This window comes from Eublepharis macularius, chromosome 9 (assembly GCF_028583425.1).
Source record: "Eublepharis macularius isolate TG4126 chromosome 9, MPM_Emac_v1.0, whole genome shotgun sequence".
NCBI lineage: Eukaryota > Metazoa > Chordata > Lepidosauria > Squamata > Eublepharidae > Eublepharis > Eublepharis macularius.
Window position 1 is genome coordinate 39725794 of NC_072798.1, and position 18860 is coordinate 39744653.

The 18860-nt window shown below is 41.5% G+C and overlaps 1 protein-coding gene across 1 annotated transcript in view; it reads left to right on the forward strand.

Moving 5' to 3' along the window:
* Window positions 1-18860, forward strand: part of EP300 (E1A binding protein p300) — a 105444-nt gene that overhangs the window by 60551 nt on the left and 26033 nt on the right. Inside the window, exons 9-14 of the mRNA XM_054988120.1 lie at window positions 5654-5771; window positions 6964-7135; window positions 13235-13312; window positions 17057-17166; window positions 17582-17731; window positions 18361-18819. Of these exons, the coding sequence (XP_054844095.1) occupies window positions 5654-5771; window positions 6964-7135; window positions 13235-13312; window positions 17057-17166; window positions 17582-17731; window positions 18361-18819 (1087 nt within the window). The remainder of the gene's footprint in view (window positions 1-5653; window positions 5772-6963; window positions 7136-13234; window positions 13313-17056; window positions 17167-17581; window positions 17732-18360; window positions 18820-18860) is intronic.

Here is an 18860-nt window from a genome sequence, read left to right on the forward strand (position 1 = left end):
TCACCTGGGAACACAAAACAATTAAAAAACAACCCTAAAAACAATAAACCAAGAGACATATTAGCTATGATTCTTGACTGGAAGACAAGAAGTAAAATCCTTGAAATAGCAAGAAATAAAGGCTCAATTCCATATAAAGGGATACATATCCAAATACTCACAGACTTGCCATCCACAATTTTTTAAAAAAGAAAAGAACTTAGATCTACAACAGAAGCATTGAGAAAAGCTCAAATAAAATACAAATGAACTAACTATACGACTCTTCAGGTAAAAATACAAGATATTATCTACCAAGCTACAGATCAGGAAACTGGAAGGATACTTACTATTGCAGGACCTTGGCATTGAGACTTTTTCAAACTGCGACAGAATTTCACAGAAAAGAAAAATGCCCATCCCTTTATCACCTTACAAGGAAGGCAAGACCCTAGCGAGACATATCTTAACAAGCGAAGAAAAAACAGACTGAGATATTAAAATTCAAGTTGAATGCAAATTAAAACAACTTGTTAAATGTTATGACTGTATAATGTATAAATCTGGTTTAAGAATAGAGGCACGGTGGGGGGTGGGGGGGAGCTCACAGATAGGGCCTCCAGTTATTTTTTACAGTTCTTCAGGTTGGCATAAGAAATACCAAATAGTCTATAGGGCGTTACTCTTGGGCTATAGAGAACTGTTTAGTAAGCAACTTAATTTAATCTAGTTTTTATTGTATCAATCAGCAAGTAAGACGGGATAGAGTTAAGAGAGGGAGGGGGAAGGGAAGGGGGGGTTATTTTAGCAAGGTTCATAAGGGCTATAATAATGGTTACAAATTACTGTTGTTTTTTTCTTTTTATTAATATCTGTAACTGATCCATAAAAGGTTTGACTTTATAATAATACCTATTTAATCATTACTATTAAGAAGTCTATTTCAAATATCTTTAACAATAATCTGATCATTATAAAAAAGAATACAATTGTTTATGTATATATAAAGAATTCTCAATAGTAATGTCAGGTTTTAGGATATCATTTAAGTATATTAACTATTTGAAATCCAAAGATGAAACACTTGAAAACTTAATTGTTATCATGGTATGTAAATCATTGGTAACATATGTAATAGAAAATGTATTAGATACCATTGCATAACAACTTTCCTTTAATATTGTAACTGTTTATTAAGCATAACTAAACAAAAATTTGGGAAAAGTTTTTTTTAAAAAGACAAACAGCTAGATTTTACGAGTCCTACTTGCAGTAGCTGGAAGTCCAATGGTTAGACGGTTGGGGAGAAGAGATTATGGCCAGAGACACGACTTTCACTCATATCAGTTCCAACCACACTGTCCTCCGTATCCCTATAAAACACCATAAATGAATCAGAATCAGTCAAGAAGGAAACAATCCGGGCCATCTAAGGCTTTGCATCAAGGCCAAACTAATAAAGAGCAAGGACATGACCAGAAAAGCCAATTCTGACTAGAATGCAGGAGTCTCTAACTGCAACCCTGTTTGAGAACAGGCTATGCAAGTTCTTTGGTGCATGGCAGGAGATCACTGTTGCAGAAAGGAGCCCTCAAAAGAGTCACTAACTTGGAGTCCCATTTTGGTTTCTTTTCCCGTTTTTTCCTAGTAGACAAGAAAGATGGCGGGGGGAGATCTATACTGGACCTCAGAGGTTTAAATGCTCATTTGAAGGTTTCTAAATTTAGAATGGTAACTCTCCCTTGGGTAATAAATATGTCCCTGGATGCTTGGTTTGCAGTATTGGACCTGCAAGATGCTTATTTTCATATTTCCACAGACCAGAAAGACAGGAAATATCTGTTTGTGATCAAGGGGGAAGTCTTCCAATATTTAGCATTCCCGTTTTGACTTAGCTACAGCACCTTATGTTTTTACGTAGTGCGTAGTGGAGGTGATTGCCCATGTTAAACATTTAGGGTGTTCCATCTACCCTGTCTTGACTATTGGCTAATTACGGCTAGCTCACCAAAAGAATTAAAAGGACCACATAGGCATTATTCTGCACACGTGCGATTCTTTGGGACTGATAGTCAATTGGAAGAAGTCGGAATTTGTACCTGAACGTACCATTAAATGTATAGGAGCAATGTTGGATTCCCTGTCTAAGAGGGCCTGCTTACCTCCGAACAGGCTTACTCGATTGATCACCCTGGCTCGGAGTTTTCAGTCCAGTCTGCATATTCCATTCAGTCCTGCTAGGGTTGATGGTTTCCACCATAGATGTAGTCCCACTAGCTCGTTTGAAAAAGAGGATTTTACAGCTCTGGTTCATTAGACGGTTTCACCCAGGGACTCAGTCTCCTCATACCAGATTGTCCATCCCTAGGAGGGTCCTGCGGTCCTTGGAGTGGTGGTTAAACAAGGACAATTTATCTAAAGGAGTAGGGTTTGACATACAGGGGCACGATTACCTCAGATGCCTCCCTAGAAGGTTGGGGTGGTCATTGGGAGGACTTGTTCATAAATGGGATCTGGTCTGAGTCAGAAAGAAGGAGCCATATTAATTTTTTAGCGTTACGGGCAGTTTACTATACCCTTAACTCACTCTCAGATATGCTTTCAAACAAGAAGGTTCAAGTCCTATCGGACAATACAACCACAGTATACTATATCAACAAACAAGGTGGAACCACTTAAAGGGAACTTTGCGGAGAAGCCATTCGCTTATGGGAATGGGCCATCACCCATAGCATTATGCTTTCAGCCTTTCACATTGCAGAGGTAGACAAATACAAAAGCAGACTTCCTCAGCAGAATGGGAAGGTTGCATCACAAGTGGCTGCTGACAAACAAGTACCTGCACCAAATTTTTCGTCTGTGGGGATTTCCACAAGTAGAACTGTTTGCAACACAGGACAACACAAAAGCCCCCAGGTTTTATTCCAGGACAGATATGGGCACGAACCAGAAAAAAACGAACCATGCGGTTCGTGGTTTGTCATGTTTAATGAACCACAAACTTTCACGAACCTGCCCTGGTTTGTGAATTGGTTCATTTTGGTTTGTGAAAATGTCACTTCCGGGCCAGCAAATCACCACTTACGGGTCAGCAGAAGGTCTGCAGGAAGTCCATCCCCTGTTGCCTAGGAAACTGATTGATTGCCGCCAGGCTGTCTGCAGTGATGAACTGAAAAACGAACCAGCCTAAAGTTCATGGCGGTTCATCAGAAATGGGATCTGACGAACTGCTGGTTCACGAACCACAAACCAGCGTGGCTCGTCACGAATTTTCGTTTGTATTTTGGTTCATGCCCATCTCTACTCCAGGGGAGGGAAAGACAGGAATTCCCTGGGGGATGCATTTCAGATCAGTTGGACAGAATTTCTGTTTTATGCATTCCCTCCCATTCCGTTGATCCACAAAGTAATGTGCAATGCGCAGACAGACAAGACTACGTACATTTTGATAGTGCCCTTCTGGCCTCGACAGCCTTGTTATCATGTACTGAAACAGATGACCAAGGGGCGCTACGTTCATCTGCCACTGAAACCGGACTTGCTCGCCTATGGACGCACGCATCACCACGATCTGAACAGACTGCACTTAACAGCTTGGTTCCTAGGGTAGAGGGTATGCAATTTTCGATGGAAGTGGCGAATGTGCTACTTAATGCGCAAAGGTTATCCACTAGGCAATCATATGCTTATAAGTGGAACAGGTTCGTTTTATGGGCAAATGCCAGGGCAGTAAATCCAGGAACACGCTCTCTATCTGACATTTTTTACTATTTGGTATCCATACAATCTTCAGGCCTAGCATCTTCATCAGTATAATAAGTGAATAAAATACAGTGGGCTCTGTAGCTCTTTCTAGATGCATTAACAAGAGTGGCTATGTTTTGGTACCCTGAAGGGCCAAGGGGCTTCCGAGGAACCTTTCCCCCTAAGTATCATCGAAGTGTTTGACCTTTAAGGAAGAGGTTATGTTCTCAGGATATTCCTGAGGGAACAAATTCCAGAAGAGTAAATATATTAGATGTTAAAAGTCTCTCCCTCCCTTGTCATGTATCCTGGTGGCAAAGTATATATATGAGCCAGCAATTATCTAATCTCTTAGAATGCATTTTAGCTAGAAGGGCTGCAGGCTGTGAGCCATGGGCCAAGAGCCCTTTGGCTGTTGCCATCAGGATCTAAAGATAACTGAAAAAAGGGGCATGGCAGATGCTGATCGCAATCAGCTGACTGGATGTTCAGTCCCATTTCTCTCTGGGAAATGCTTCTCATCATCCAAAGGATTATAAATCTTGAAGTAAATTATAATTGTACTAGCTTCCTTAATAAGGTTTCTACGGTAGCCTAGACTTCATTCTGATTATTTAATCTTTGCCATTTCAAAGTAAAACAATGAAATTCCAGATTCTTAGTTAAGGGTATTGCACTAGCATTTCATAGAGAACTTACAATGAAAAAAGAAAAATGACTTGATGTTAGGTTTGAATAAAGTCTACTTGCATGAAAATCCAGAGCATTGCCTGTTCTTGGTGATAAGAGCAGAATGGTTCATTGGAAATGGCAGTTCCAAGGCATGTGTTTTGCATATTTCAAGGGCCTTTTCAGCTGTACTGTAAAGAAAAGTTTTGCTCAGTGGACATTCCAGTGCTCATTAAGAGACCCATCGTGGTTACGGAGCCAACATGGCAAACAGATTCACATAATTGCTCTGATTAAGAGAGGTCTATCTTTCAGTTCATAAGGAAAGATTTATTGGTTTATCTAGGTGTTTAAAAGTGGCATGATTTAAATCTAACATAGCTCTTATTTGGACATAGTATTCAGAGTGCATGTGACTAGAAATCAAACAACTGTTAAGAGTCAGGGGCTGTCCCTTGTGTTGAAAAACTCAGAACAATTCCCAGAGTTATGATGTCCTTCCATGGTGGTTCCATCCCACCTCCCAGTAGCCCACTGGTTTCTCCTGATCCAGCAGGGATATAAAATTTAATGGATCAGGTTTTGTCCAGGCAATAGTTATCATTAACTTTGTCTGCTCTAGTTGACTGTGTGTTGCTGGATTCTCTTTAGGCCTCAGTTCTAAACTCCTGCTCCCTATTGAGCCAAATGTATGGACCGTCAGCTTCACAAAGAAGGCAGTGTATGATGTTTAGATGCTGCAAGTTTTTAAACAACTTGTGGTGGTCCTAATATGATGAGGACCTTTTACTCCTTTCTGAGTCAGCATAGCTACTGACTGCATCTGTGATTGTTTTGGTAACGTCTGATAATAACCCAAAGGGAGATGGTTAAGGAAAATGAAATAAACTTTATTTGGACAATTTATTCTGCTGTTATTAAAAGAATTGGAACTGATTTCCCAGTAGGTTATCCTCCGCCCCCCCCTCCCCGTTCCCTTTGGTTTGTTGCAACTGTCTAGCTTATGATGATGAAGCTTTCTGAATAGTTTGATATGCTTATTGGGAATGATGGGAGGAGGTTCATGAGTCCAACTACCTATTTCTTTCAAAAGGAAATCAGGATAACAACTTATGTGCAAGTGTATTCTTTAAATTATAATTTACAGAATTGGAGGCCTTTTGTTTTGCCTATAAATGGATAGTAATTAAAGGATGTTTGGTTTTGGGATCTAGGTATTCAGGAAAAAGTGTTGAAACAGTTGTTGATTCCTTCCCTGCAGAGTGCAAGCCATATTTCCAACTCCTGACCCCGCAGCACTAAAAGATAGGCGCATGGCAAATCTTGTCTCCTATGCTCGGAAAGTAGAAGGAGACATGTATGAATCGGCAAATAGTAGGGTGAGTTATCAAATTTTATTTTTTTTAAATGATGTTTCTGGTATTTGGGAGTATAATAAAGTTTAATTCAAACATTTGTATGAAAGTGATTCTGTGTTTGAAGTTGTGCATAGATGTGAACAGATTATTTCCAAAATTTTCACAATAGCCAAGCACAGTCATTTTCTGGAATCACAGGTTCCCCTACAGGATGTGTCCATTTCTCAATTCTTGGTCTTAGTGTCTGGCTTGTTCATCTGTTCCTCAAAAAAAGAGTACCATTCTTCTCCATCAATATAACATGTATAAAACAAATTATTTGAAAGGGTTTATTCAATAATGCAACTAAATTTGTCAGTAGTATTTAGCTGCTTATAAAGCCAGTTAACAGGAATCTGGTCACACTCCAGCATGACCAAGAAACCAAACCCAAGGTTTAGGCGATATACAGCAAGAAGCAGTCTTGATTCTAAACTGCTCCAGCCAAGTTAATAGGGTATTAAGTATATAGCAAGATAAGTGAAAGGAGCAAAATGGTTCTCCATCAGAAAGTGAAATTCCTGGAGTACTATTTTTGCACTCATCCAATCACTGTCTCTTGGTTGTATGTTTTTTCCCACATAAGTGAAGGACCAACATTCACTCTTATGAGGAAAATTTTTTTACTCATTGAGAAAAGCTGAAGTGTGGCCAAAACTAACCCATTGTGACCAATGCTGGAAGGACTGGCCTTTCTCTGACAAGAACTCCATTTCCTCCCATCCCTAGATCATTTTGCTTTGCACAGAACTTAAAAACAGGGCTTTTTTGGACCTGGAGCAGTGATGATTAAGGGGAACCCCTTCTGGCCTGTCCCCATTAAATACCAGCAGCCCTCCCCAAAGTTTGATACTGCACTGTGCCGGTGTACAGTGTTGCTGCTTAGTGTGCTCTGACTCTGAGTTTGGTACAGGAGGTTGCCAGTTAGACATGAGGTGCTGTTGCTTCTCTGAAGGGCAAAAGTCATCACTACAGCTGGCTTCTCCCCACAGCTGCCACACTTCTCTTCTTCTTCATTATTGACACACCAACATCATTCCAAGTAGATGTTTCATTTGCCACTTGGACCCAAAAGCTTGCATTCCCTGATGAATTCTCCCGTCTTCTCTCTGATCAGAAATATGTTTTGTCACGTATTCTTATTGTGTATATCCTAATTCTTTTCCCATTGCAGGCAGAGTATTACCACTTACTAGCAGAGAAGATTTATAAGATCCAGAAGGAACTAGAGGAAAAGAGGAGGACCAGACTGCAGAGACAGAACATGATACCAAATGCCCCTGGAATGCCACCAGCTCCCATGAATCAAGGACCTATGGGGCAGCCACAACCTGGGATGACAGCAAGTAAGTGCCAGATAGTTTGTCATTTAATATGGTTTATACTAAAAGATTTTGTCCCTAACCAGCTTCAAGATTTCAAAATACAGATAAAAGAGCTCTTTACAGAAATATGTTTTGGAGATCTGTAACGGAAGCCATTCCCATATCAGTCAGGCAAGAGTTCCAAGGGCATCTCAGATGCTCCACCAGCAGCCATATCAGTATTGCCTGCTTTTTATCATGTTTCCATCTTGAGCCTCTTCTCCAGGACCATGTTGTTGAATCCTAACAGATCAAAGTGATGCAAGAAGAAGCATATAGTGGATGGGCTTTGCCTGACCCTCCCTCACAGTGCAGCGTACAACTCAAGTCAGCAGAGGGAGGTCTTCAGTGCCTAGGTGTTTCCTCACTCATTCCTTCTCTTCCAAACTAAGTGGAGAAGAGGCATGATCCTTTATGCTCATTTTTTGTCTGTCATGAACAAGGAGTTGAGAAACACCTGCAAGGAGGTGGAGGAGGTAACTCTTGTTAAATATGACCCCAGTTGAAGGTGCTACCCCCAAGGAATGAGGACAAGAGTTCATGAGAGCCCATGCTGGTTTCTTACATGCTTGAGTTTACAGGGAACAAGGATACCCAAAACAATTTAAATGGGTGCAAAAAGTTATAGCATAGAGGTACAGTATCAGAGGCATGTGAGATAGAGGACAGCCCCCTAGCACCAGACCTCTTTCTAGGTCCTACACAAGAAGACCCAGAAGAAGCACAACAGCTGCAGAAATAGTCCTGTTCTTGTGGCAATTCCAGACATGACTGTTATTGGAGTTTGTTTTCTTCCAGTAGGAGCACTTACAGTTCTTGCCTAGGTTCTATTTTTTCCAGGTCTTCATCCAGAAGAATAAAACCACTGAAATGCAGGGCTGCTCCAAAGAAATGTAGGGAGGAAAATCCAGGCAGAACCTCTTTAGTCAGTTTATTATCCAGCCAACCTGCAGGGGAAGGTGGGTGTCTGACCTCGTTTACCAAGGTGGGTGTCTGACCTCGTTTACCAAGGTTTTCACCAAGGTACTGATCAATCCAATAGTGCGCCTGAGGGAGAAAGGGATACATATCTATCCATATCTGGATGACAGCCTTATCTGAGCCAGTTCCAAGGAGAAGGCCCACAGAGACACGTGGAAGACCATACATTTCTTGCAAGCCCACGGCTTCCAAATCTGGAAAAGTGCTCCCTGCAGCCCACTCAGTCTATTCAACATCTTGGGATGATAGTCGACACCAAGAAATGTCACTTCTTTCTACCCAAAGAAAAAGCTCAGAAGATCCAAGAGCCTAGTCACTTCGGTACTCCAGGGCAGATCGGTACCCCTAATGACACGCTCTAAGCTCATGGATATGTTCGTGGCAAATGCCGAAAGCATCTACTGGGAGAGACTGCACTCCAGAGATCTTCTATCATTCTTGCAACCGTACCAGTTCCACATCATGGCAAAATCAAGCATGTCTCTCAAACTACCAAGGAAAGTCAAGAAAACCCTACTCTGGTGGACCAAGGACAGAAATCTAGAACAGGGCAAGAGTTTCCTGAATCCCCAGGTGGTCCAGATATTCACAGATGCCAGCCTATTGGGTTGGGGAGCGTCCCTGGAAGGAATCATGATTCAGATGATGGTCCCAGGAAGAGTCCTGCCTTCAGATCAGTCTCGAGTTACGAGCGATCAAGCTGGTGCTGGTAGAGTTCTCCGACAAGGGACAGACACACAATGGCCGCAGGGGACCCTATACGCCTTTCCTCCTATCCCGATCCTGCCCAAGCTCCTGAGGAAGATAAAGGAGCAGGAAGCTCTTGTTACCGTGATAGCTTCCTGGTGGCCGAGGAGACCGTGGTTCTCAACGCTGCACAGGATGGCGACGAACTCCCCACTGCCCTTATCAGCAACACCAGACCTGCACCAAGGTCTGATTCTTCATCCGCACCCAGAATGACTATGCCTGACTGCCTGGAAGTTGAAAAGGATGCACTAGACAACCTGGGATACCTTCCTAGAGTAGTGAACACTATGTTGGCCTCCAGAAGGGGATCAGCCATCAAAATATATAACACTACCAGGTGGAAGGTCTTCATTAGATGGGCCAGAAGGAAGAAGGTAGACCACATACATCCTCAATTGAGCGATATACTGTCGTTTTTGCAAGATGGTCTAGACTCAGGACTGAAACCTGCCACATTGAGGAAGCAGATTGTGGCTTTAGACTCAGTCCTGCCACTCATGGGCGACATTACAATCTCTAGACACCCGCGTGTAATGCACTTCCTGAGAGGGGCAACACTACTGAGTCCACCGAAGATCCATCAGTTTCCTACATGGAGACTCAATGTAGTGCTCTTGGCCCTAACTAAGAAAGTATTCAAATCGGTGAAGGAAATATCGCTGAAATGGCTCAAAATGAAGACAGTTTTCCTGATGGCCGTCACGTCGGCAAGGAGAATTTCAGAACTCAACGCTCTATCAATAAAACCTTCTCTCAGCGTCTTCCATAGAGACAAGGTGGTTCTACGCACGGATCCTCCGGTCTTACCCAAGATTTCACAGAATGCAGGAAATCAACCTCCTGTCATTCTGCTCAGAGCCCAGGCACCCTGAGGAGAGGGAATGGCATGTGAGAAGAGCTCTGAAAACATATCTCATCAGGACAGAGAATATACAGAAAACAGATTACATGTTCATACACGACGGCCCACCGAACATGGGTCAGAAGATAGTATCTGTAGCCATAGGAAGATGCATTAGGTCTTGCATTGCAGAAGCTTACAGGGCGTCTAACAAAGAGATACTCAAGGGGGTAACAGCTCATTCCTTGAGAAGTGCGGCAAGCAATGCAGCATTCCAGAACCTAGCATCCATCGAAGAAGTGTGCAAGGCTGCTACTTGGTCTTCAGTGTTCATGCGACATTACAAGTTAAATTTCTACGACTCAGCAGACACCACCTTCAGAAGAAGGGTGTTGCAGCATGTATTACAAGATGAAGACCATAACCCACCCGGTGAAAAATAACTGTTTTGGGAGCACCCAAGTTGTTCTCCGCCTCAGAGGGAAAACAGACCTTTGGACACTTACCGTGAAGGGTCCTTCTCCTCTGAGGAATGGAGGACATCTTGCCCTCCCAGGTACTTCGTCTTCCTTTCCTTCTGATTACTAGTTCTGTAGTTCTGGTTTACTATTCTTCCTCTCATACAGAGTTGTTTGTTCAAAAAAAATTATATATATATATAAGAGACTGCTTCGTGGAGTCGCCTTGAACTGAAAGAGAGGGTGACCCATACACCAATAGGAAGAAGAAGAAATAATCAACTTCTTGCCTCCCTGATTGGATGGTGGGAATCACCCAAGATGTCCTCCATTCCTCAGAGGAGGAACCTTCATGGTAAGTGTCCAAAGGTCCGTTCTTAGGGGAGTAGCTGCTTCTGTGGCATTCTGGGAAAGTTGTTCTATGGGCAAGATATGTAGGGCAGCCACATGAGCATAGTGCACTCGTTCACTAGACATTGTACAGTGGCAGCCTTTGGAAGGTGATACCTGCATAGGTGTTACTGCCATAAGGTCACTTTCTTCATTTGAATGCCTGTCTGTAGGGATACTACAATCTCATATCCTAAATGGTATGGAATGTCTGCCTATTCCAGAAAAAATGGGAATTTTTTAAAAATTATTTTATTATTAACTTGTAACGTACAAACAATAATAATAACAATATTAAATACTCAAATCTCAACCAAATCGTAATACAGAGATAATCTTATCAATATATATAATTTTAAACTTTCATCCAATTATGAAATGAGAAACATGCCTTTATAACAGTAACTGTCTTGGTATAGTTTCCCAATAGTTATGTTTACCAGAAACCCCATGTTTCCATTTCCATAATTTCTTGAAATCTCAATTTTGTTAGTAAAAGTTCATTTTTAGCTAGAAAATCAAAAAAGGTTCCCATTTTGTATAAAAATTTGTATTTCTTGTTGGGTTGGCTTGAAGATACAGCTTCTCAGTTATTTTTTCCATCAGTAGGAAGCCCCAAACCTTGTTATACCATGTGTTAATTGTAGGGATTGACTTTGACTTCCAGTGTGATGCCAGTGATGATTTAGCTGCATTGAGCAATATTGTAATTAGATCTTTCCTGATAGAAGGTATAACTAAGCCCTTCCAGATGCCCAAAAAAATGATTTCCGGCTTTAAAGGTATTCTGTAGGATGTTATATGCTCAATTTGATCTAATATTTTGTTTCAGAATTCTGTAATATAGCGACATTTCCTCCAGCAGTGAGGATAGCCACTTACTTCCCTGCATTGTTTCCAACATAAAGGGCTAGTCCTAGAATATACTTTGGATAACTTTTGTAGGGTGAGATACCAAAGGTTAATAATTTTATATGATTGAAGGTCAGCATTAATGATTTGTGAGTTGAGCAAGCTTGAGGACCATATCTGTACCCAATCAGTGATTGGGATGGTGGTTTCACAATATTTTTGCCATTTTTTGTGTAAGGCATTGTTTACTGTGTCATTGGTACGCATCAATAAAGTATAAATCTTAAAAACTAAGCCTTTGCATGTGAGTTCTTTCGTGTCAATAATTTGTTCAAAATCTGTTTTTGGTTTGGCTGATATTTCTTTTAATTTGATATCTTTTGCAAAATAACTTAGTTGGAAGTATAGGAACCAAGGTATTCTTTGTCCTATTTTCTCCTCTAACATATGTTTCTCTAACTGTTCTGTTTTAGATGTGATATCTATCAAATGAATATTACTGTAGTCTATATTATTTCTTAATTTGGATATCCTTTGACTAAGTGCTGAGTCTTCTTGCGAAGCAATAGTAGAAAAATGAGAAATTTTGGGGATTAGCTTGTTCCTATATTTGTCCCATATTTTTAGGATTGCTATTAGAAATGGGTTATATTTCAATTCTTTGGGTCTATGCTTGGCATTTTTCCAAATTACATCTTGTAAAGTAGTTGTGTGCTGCTGTACTGTTACTGTTTTGATCCAGTCAGTCTTTCCTTTATCCTGAATTATTTGTATTATATTGATTATTCTTGTAGCTGCATTGTAAATTTCTAGATGTGGATAATTATATCCTCCTTGTGATTTTTTCTTCTTTATTGTATTGAAGGCAATTCTCGGGTGTTTATGTTGCCAAAGGAATTGATTTAATATTGATTGCCATTGTTTTAATAATGTACCATGTATCTGTATCGGTAGTGATCTGAAGAGAAATAGTAGCTTAGGTACTATAAATGATTTGATTAAGTTATATCTCTCGTACCAAGAAAGGTTTTGTTTTTGCCATTTTTGTAAAAATGGGAATTCCTGTTCCTGTTCTTATGAGGGCATTTGGCCTATCACTGTCATATTTGATATCATTGATCCGAGTTCCTCACCACTGGAAATTTGGTCCCCTGAAAACTGTTCTTGCTACCTTATGTGGGGAGTGATAATCCCAAAGGATATAATATACCCTCCTGCCTCTTTCAAGAACAGGAGCTCACAGTAAAGATTCCTATTTTCCCTGGAGATTTCATTCTCTAAACTCATATTGCACTTCGTTGAATGTTGGTATTGGACTGGCTTATGAGGGTTTTTTTATTAAAAGATTTTACCCCAATTTTCAGCATATGACCCAACTTAATTTACAATAGCATTAACCACATATGGAAAAAAAACCACACACACAAACTCAAATTGGAAACTTAATAGCTAAGGATAGTTATAATCAGATTCAAAATCCATCCACCTATCATTTCCATTTTGATACTCAGTTGCATTTGTGTGTCTTTTGAAACCATTTGAATACAGGGGTGTTAAGTGCGTGTGTTGGTTTTTGGAACAGTGTAATGCATTGGAAGTTTTCAAGAAAGAAAAGTTCAAGTATCTTAAGCAGTTGCATGTAAATAAACAGCTTAAGACAGCTATTTAAATTCCTGTCTTTTAGTTGATGAATTTTAGGGTTTGTGTATGTCAAAAGTCAGGTTTTCTCTCCCTAATAAAAGACAATAAATCTAGGTCTTATAAAAACTGTCTTAATTCATTAACCTTGTTTTTTCATCCGTGATATAGATGGTCCTCTTCCTGATCCAAATATGATCCGTGCCAGTGTGCCAAACCAGATGGTGAATCGCATGTCCACACCACCAGGTGAGAGTTCAAAGAAAAGAAGTTTGAATGGATTGGGCAGGTAGTGCTTCCCCCCTCAATGCAACAGAGTTATTGGCATTTTTCTCTTAACTAGTTAACACTTCTTTCATCTCGGCGTTTTCTCTTAACTAGTTAACACTTCTTTCATCTCGGCGTTTTCACCATTATAGAGTCTTCATAGCAATAACTAACCTCTAAATCACAATGACTAGTCCACAATGTATTTAGATAAGAGATATGGGAAACTCTGGTGAGGTTTGTCAGTATAGTAATACATACACATAGAGAAAAGTTCATTACTATTTAGTGTCTTGTATATTTTTCAAGCCTGATGAGGAAAAGTTCAAAAAAGAGAACAATTTGCGTTTTCCATCATTTCATGGAAATCCCAGTAGGATTTCATTGAAATGAAATGTGTGTCTTTTACTTACTCAAACATTCCAAGCTTATTTGACTATTCTCTGCTGCTCTTCCTCTATACCTCACCTTGCTGTTTAGTCTAGTTTTGTAAATGCCCTTCTTGCTTTATTTCTGAATGCTCCGGTACTCTGTTATTTTCCTATTCTGTCCACTCGCTTTTGTGGCTGATTTAGCCAACTTCCACTGTATGCTTTCTCAGCTCTTGAGAACCACTAAAGATTGTGTTAATATCTACCATAAATTTTATCTACTGTTCTGAACTTGTAGTTCTGCTTTTTTGACTCTGCTTGCCCCTAGTCCTTCTCACTGTTCTTGTGAAAGAGTCTGAATGGCCATTGTCTTCACCCTTCCTATCAGTTCATGCTGTCTTGAGTTCTCCTGCTCATTGTGTTTGGTTTCTTTCTACCCACTTTACTCTAGTCACTATGTAAGCTTTTTCTGTTACCTGCTGTGAAACTGCTTCCACTGAAGTTTTCAACAATTCTCATTAAGTTTCTCTTCAGACTTTGTGCTCTTTGACTTGCCTGACTTTGACTGTCTTTGACACATCTTCTCTTCAACATTGGTTTCCTTAGGTTTCAGTGTTGTTTTCATACTCTGACTTCATAAATCTCATGGCCATTTTCAGCTTCAAAAGGAAACCAGCAGGGCTCAGTTCTTGATTTCCCAACTTTTAATTCTCTACACTTTCTCCAAGTGATTTGTCGTGGCTGCTTTTCCATACTTTTTAACTGGTTCTCTTACCTAACTTCTCACCTTCTGTCTGATCCCCATCTCTGTGTTGCTGGCATGTTCTTACCTGGGTTTTCTATTTACCTCCCTCTTTCTGAATGTTGCAAAAATAGAACTCTTTATCTTTCAGCTCAGATCCTGTCACTCTCTCGTGCTACCCTGTTAGAAATACCATCTCACTATCACAGAATCTTCACTTTTTAAGGCATCTCTGACTCCTTCTCAAACTCACAGAATTGCCAGCATCTTGCTCCTTTTTCTCTTCAGCGTTTCACACCCTTTCCCTTCTATTTTTGTCCATCTCCTAGGCAGTTCCCCATTATTTCCTCCTTGTTCTTTCCTGCTGTGCTCCCCATCTTCATATGCTTCAGAATGCCTATGCTAAACGGCTTTCTCCTCCTGACATTTATTTATGTCATTTATTTATTTATTTTTTAAAGTTTTTTATTTTTCAATATCTAACATACAAAACTACAATAACAGTAACTACAAAAGACTACAATAGCACAAGGGAAGGAAAAGAAGGGAGAAAAAAGAGAAGGGGGGGGGGAAAGGGAAGGTAGCCTACAAACACTAAATGCTACACTTCAATGCTTTCCCTTCATACTACCATAATAAGAAAATAGCTTAATAAAATAGTAGAGGAGTGGTTGATCATACAAATTACAAAGTACAGTTCAAGTTAAATCTTTTTCCCTCCCCTGGGCCTCGGACGCAATTCTCTCTGAGCATCTACCGCCGCAGCGCTCGTTGCCTTCCCCCTCCCTTCAGGCTTCGGATCTTCTTCTTTTTGCTTGGTATCTGGTCCAAATTCTGGATTTTTTTCCACAAAATCCCTTAGCTGATCTTCCGAATTAATCTTGTAAGCTTGATCTTTATAACTAAACCCGATTCCTTCCGGGAGTAGCCATTTGTACTTTATGTCACATTCCCTCAAAAGAGCTGCCAACTTCTTGTACTTAAATCTTCTCTTCCGAACTAAGAATGGAACGTCCTTCAATATCTTGACTTTATTTCCCAGAAAGTCCAACTCCACATTGTAAGAATTATATAGGATACTGTCCCGGACCCTCCTAGATGAAAACTCAATAACAATCTCACGAGGCAGCTGCCGCTTCATTGCATATTTTGAAGATGCCCGACGGGCTCCCAAAATGGCGCTTTTCACTTCTTCTTTAGTTGCCCTCGCGGGTGTCGCTAAAAGTTCCGAGGCGAGATCCCACAAATCCTCGTTTTCCTCCTTTTTAACGTTCTGGAGACGCAAAATGGTCTGTGTTCGCTCCACTTGCAGTCCGATCAGCTGGTTTTCCACCAGCTTCAGCTCCCTGTTCGTTGCTCTCATAAGTGGCGCACTTTCCCGGGCAGACTTCTCTGCCCCCCCCCCGCTGCTTCTTTAATGGCTTTCACATCGCTCTCAATTAAGCCCACCCTTTGATCTGTTTCATTCAGCTTGTCAACAAAGGGTTTTATGGCTTCCATAACCGCTCTTTTAACCAGTTCCTCAAGCGTCTCGCCCCTCTGCAAGGCCGCCGTAACTGACTTGCCAAGAGCAGGGCTCTGCTTTTTCGCTGCCATTTTAGGGGGGGGGGGAAACCGCCAGTCTTCCGAGCCTCTACGAGGGGGGAAAAATCCGAGTCTTCTAGCCTTCAGACCCCACCACTCCTCACATCGCTTGTAGTAACAGAAGGGATTCGCTTACTTGCAGGCTTTCGCCTAATCCTGTTCCTTGCCGTTTTCCATGGCCCGGCAGCACACTGGGTGCCGCGCTCGTCTGCCGGCCTCCATAGGGACTTACGGGCAATTTACCCCCTGCCTCGATCTGTCAGAGGGCTCTTCCCGCCGCGCCCCGGACTCAGGCTCCCTGCCTGAGAGTCTGGGGGCTAACCTTTGCAGATCAGCCGCCCGGCCAGGCGGCTCGGCCGCTTCTTCCTGGACCTGCCAAGAAGAGCGTCCGACATGGCCGCGAAAACGAAAACGAATCTATGTCATTTATTTATTTTCGTCATTTATAGTCTGCCTTTCTCACTGAGACTCAAGGCGGATTACACAGTATGAGGTTAATACAATCAATATCAAGTAAGTACATTTCAATACAATACCATAAGGTAAACATATACAAGTTTAAATACATAGCATTAGCAAGGATCCAAGACATAGTAAAAAATACTGAAGGAAAACGTAATCAATTCTAGGACTAACATTAGACAACATGGAGCGCTGGTTGTACATAGGAGTACATTCCTGTGATCTTTTCTTTTACTCCCTGAGTCTGTTTACTTCAGCTTCTAGGTCTTCCACTCAAATCTCACTACCTCTCTGTACTTGATTTGCGTATTTCTTTGCTTCCTCTTTATTTTTTGCCTCCATAAAAACCTTTCCTTAACTATTATGATTACATCCTACTTGCACTTTTGATGCCATCTTGATTCTTCACTACTTGGTCTTAATACTTGTTTGTCCCTAATTCACCTTTTGCCTGTCTTGTCCATTAAAAATTCTTGATCCTCTACTCTTTACAGTATTAACCTTTTCTGGCATGGTGTAAATGTTCTAATCAACTTGGCCTTTTGCTTTAAATGTGTGAACCTGCAGGAATCAATCAGTTTGGCCCAATGAACATGCAGATGCCATCAGGTGGTCCCAGGCAAGCTCCCCCTCTTCAGCACCCTGGACAGCTAAGCCAGACAGGGACCATGAGCCAGGTCAGTTGATTTTTTTTGTGATATCCTCTGTGTGTGTGTGTGTGTGTGTGTGTGTGTGTGTGTGCGAGCGAGCGAGCGAGCGAGCGAGAATCCTTTACACAGCTCTTTCGTGGCTTTCTTAGATCAGACCAGTAATCCCTTTAGTCCAGTATCCTGCTTTACACTGTGGCCAGCCAGATGCTCAAGAAGGCCTACAAGTAGGACAGGGAGGCCGAAGACTCCCCAGTTGTCCCCAGTATGCCTTCATATAGTCGAAGCAAGTGTACTTCGTAACTTTTTGAAGAGAAGGGGGTATCAAGAAGGATTCTAGGTTGGGAGTTCCTGGAAATATCATGTCAGATTATATTCTGGCTATTGCAAAGGATGGATAACTATGGTGTAATATTATATTGATAATAAATGTTGATTTTTGTAGATGGGATTTCCCTCGCGTATGCAACAGCCAGGACAGCCTTCCAATCAAAATCAGTTCCTGCAGCAGAACCAGTTTCCAGCATTATCCCCAGGAATGAGTGCAGCAAGCACACCTATGTCTCAGCCTGGCAATCAGACACCAACTTCTCAAGTATGTTTCAGCTTTCGAGAGAAGAATCATTGTCACTGAGAAACTAGCCCATAATGCTATTGACTACTTTGTATAGATAATATTAATAACTGCGCTTATATACTGCTGTTCTAGGTAAGTTAGTGCCCCACTCAGAGTGGTGAACAAAATTGATGTTGTTATTCCCACAATAAAGCTGGGGAGCTATGGTGAGAGGATTGTCTTACCCAAGGCTATCTTCTGAGCTCATGTCATGATTTGAACCCGCAGAGTGCTGATTCACATCGCAACTACTTAATTACTGTACTACAGAAGCTCTCAAATTCAATATCTAATTGGGATCTTTTATGCAAATACACTTTTTCTGTCTCTCAGTTTCTTGGGGAATATCCATTTTGCTCACATCTGCGTAGCCTGTTGTGGGCAACTAGTTTTATTAGAGAGCCCCTTGCAGGAGGGAGGGCAACTATCATTGCCTCAGCCACCGTGATTTCAACCCCTTTCTTGCCTTTTGAATAGAGAGTGTATGGGGGGAGTGGGCAGGGAGAGAACTAGTCATATTCAGGGAGCCAGATTTGATCTGGAGTCTCTAATAGCTGATATCCAATGTCATTTGTTCAGGTTTTGATAGGTCTGATGTTCTTCCATAGGCACAAATGACAAGCTCTTCCTGTCCTGTGAACTCTCCAGCGGTGGCTTCAGGAACTCAAGGGAGTCATGTTCACTGCCCTCCTATTCCACAGCCCACTTTGCATCGAAATTCTCCTTCTCCAGTACCAAGTCGTACTCCCACACCTCACCATACACCCCCAGGTCTGGTATCTCAACAGCAGCAGCCACCAGCACCACCACAGGCAACAATTGCCACTGCTCCTGCCATTGTTCCCCAAGCAATGCCACCTGCACCACAATCACAAACTATGCATCCTCCTCAGAGGCAGACTCCAACACCTCCACAGGCTCAGCTGACTCCACAAGTGCAGCCTCCAGTTTCAGTTACCCCTTCAGCAGAACAGCAACTGCCACAGCAGCCTCTTTCACAACAGAGCACGACTGCATCCGTGCCCACCCCAACAGCACCCCTGCAGCCTCAACATCCAACAACACCAGTAAGGAAACTTTTAATGATATCCCTATGCTTAAATGCAAA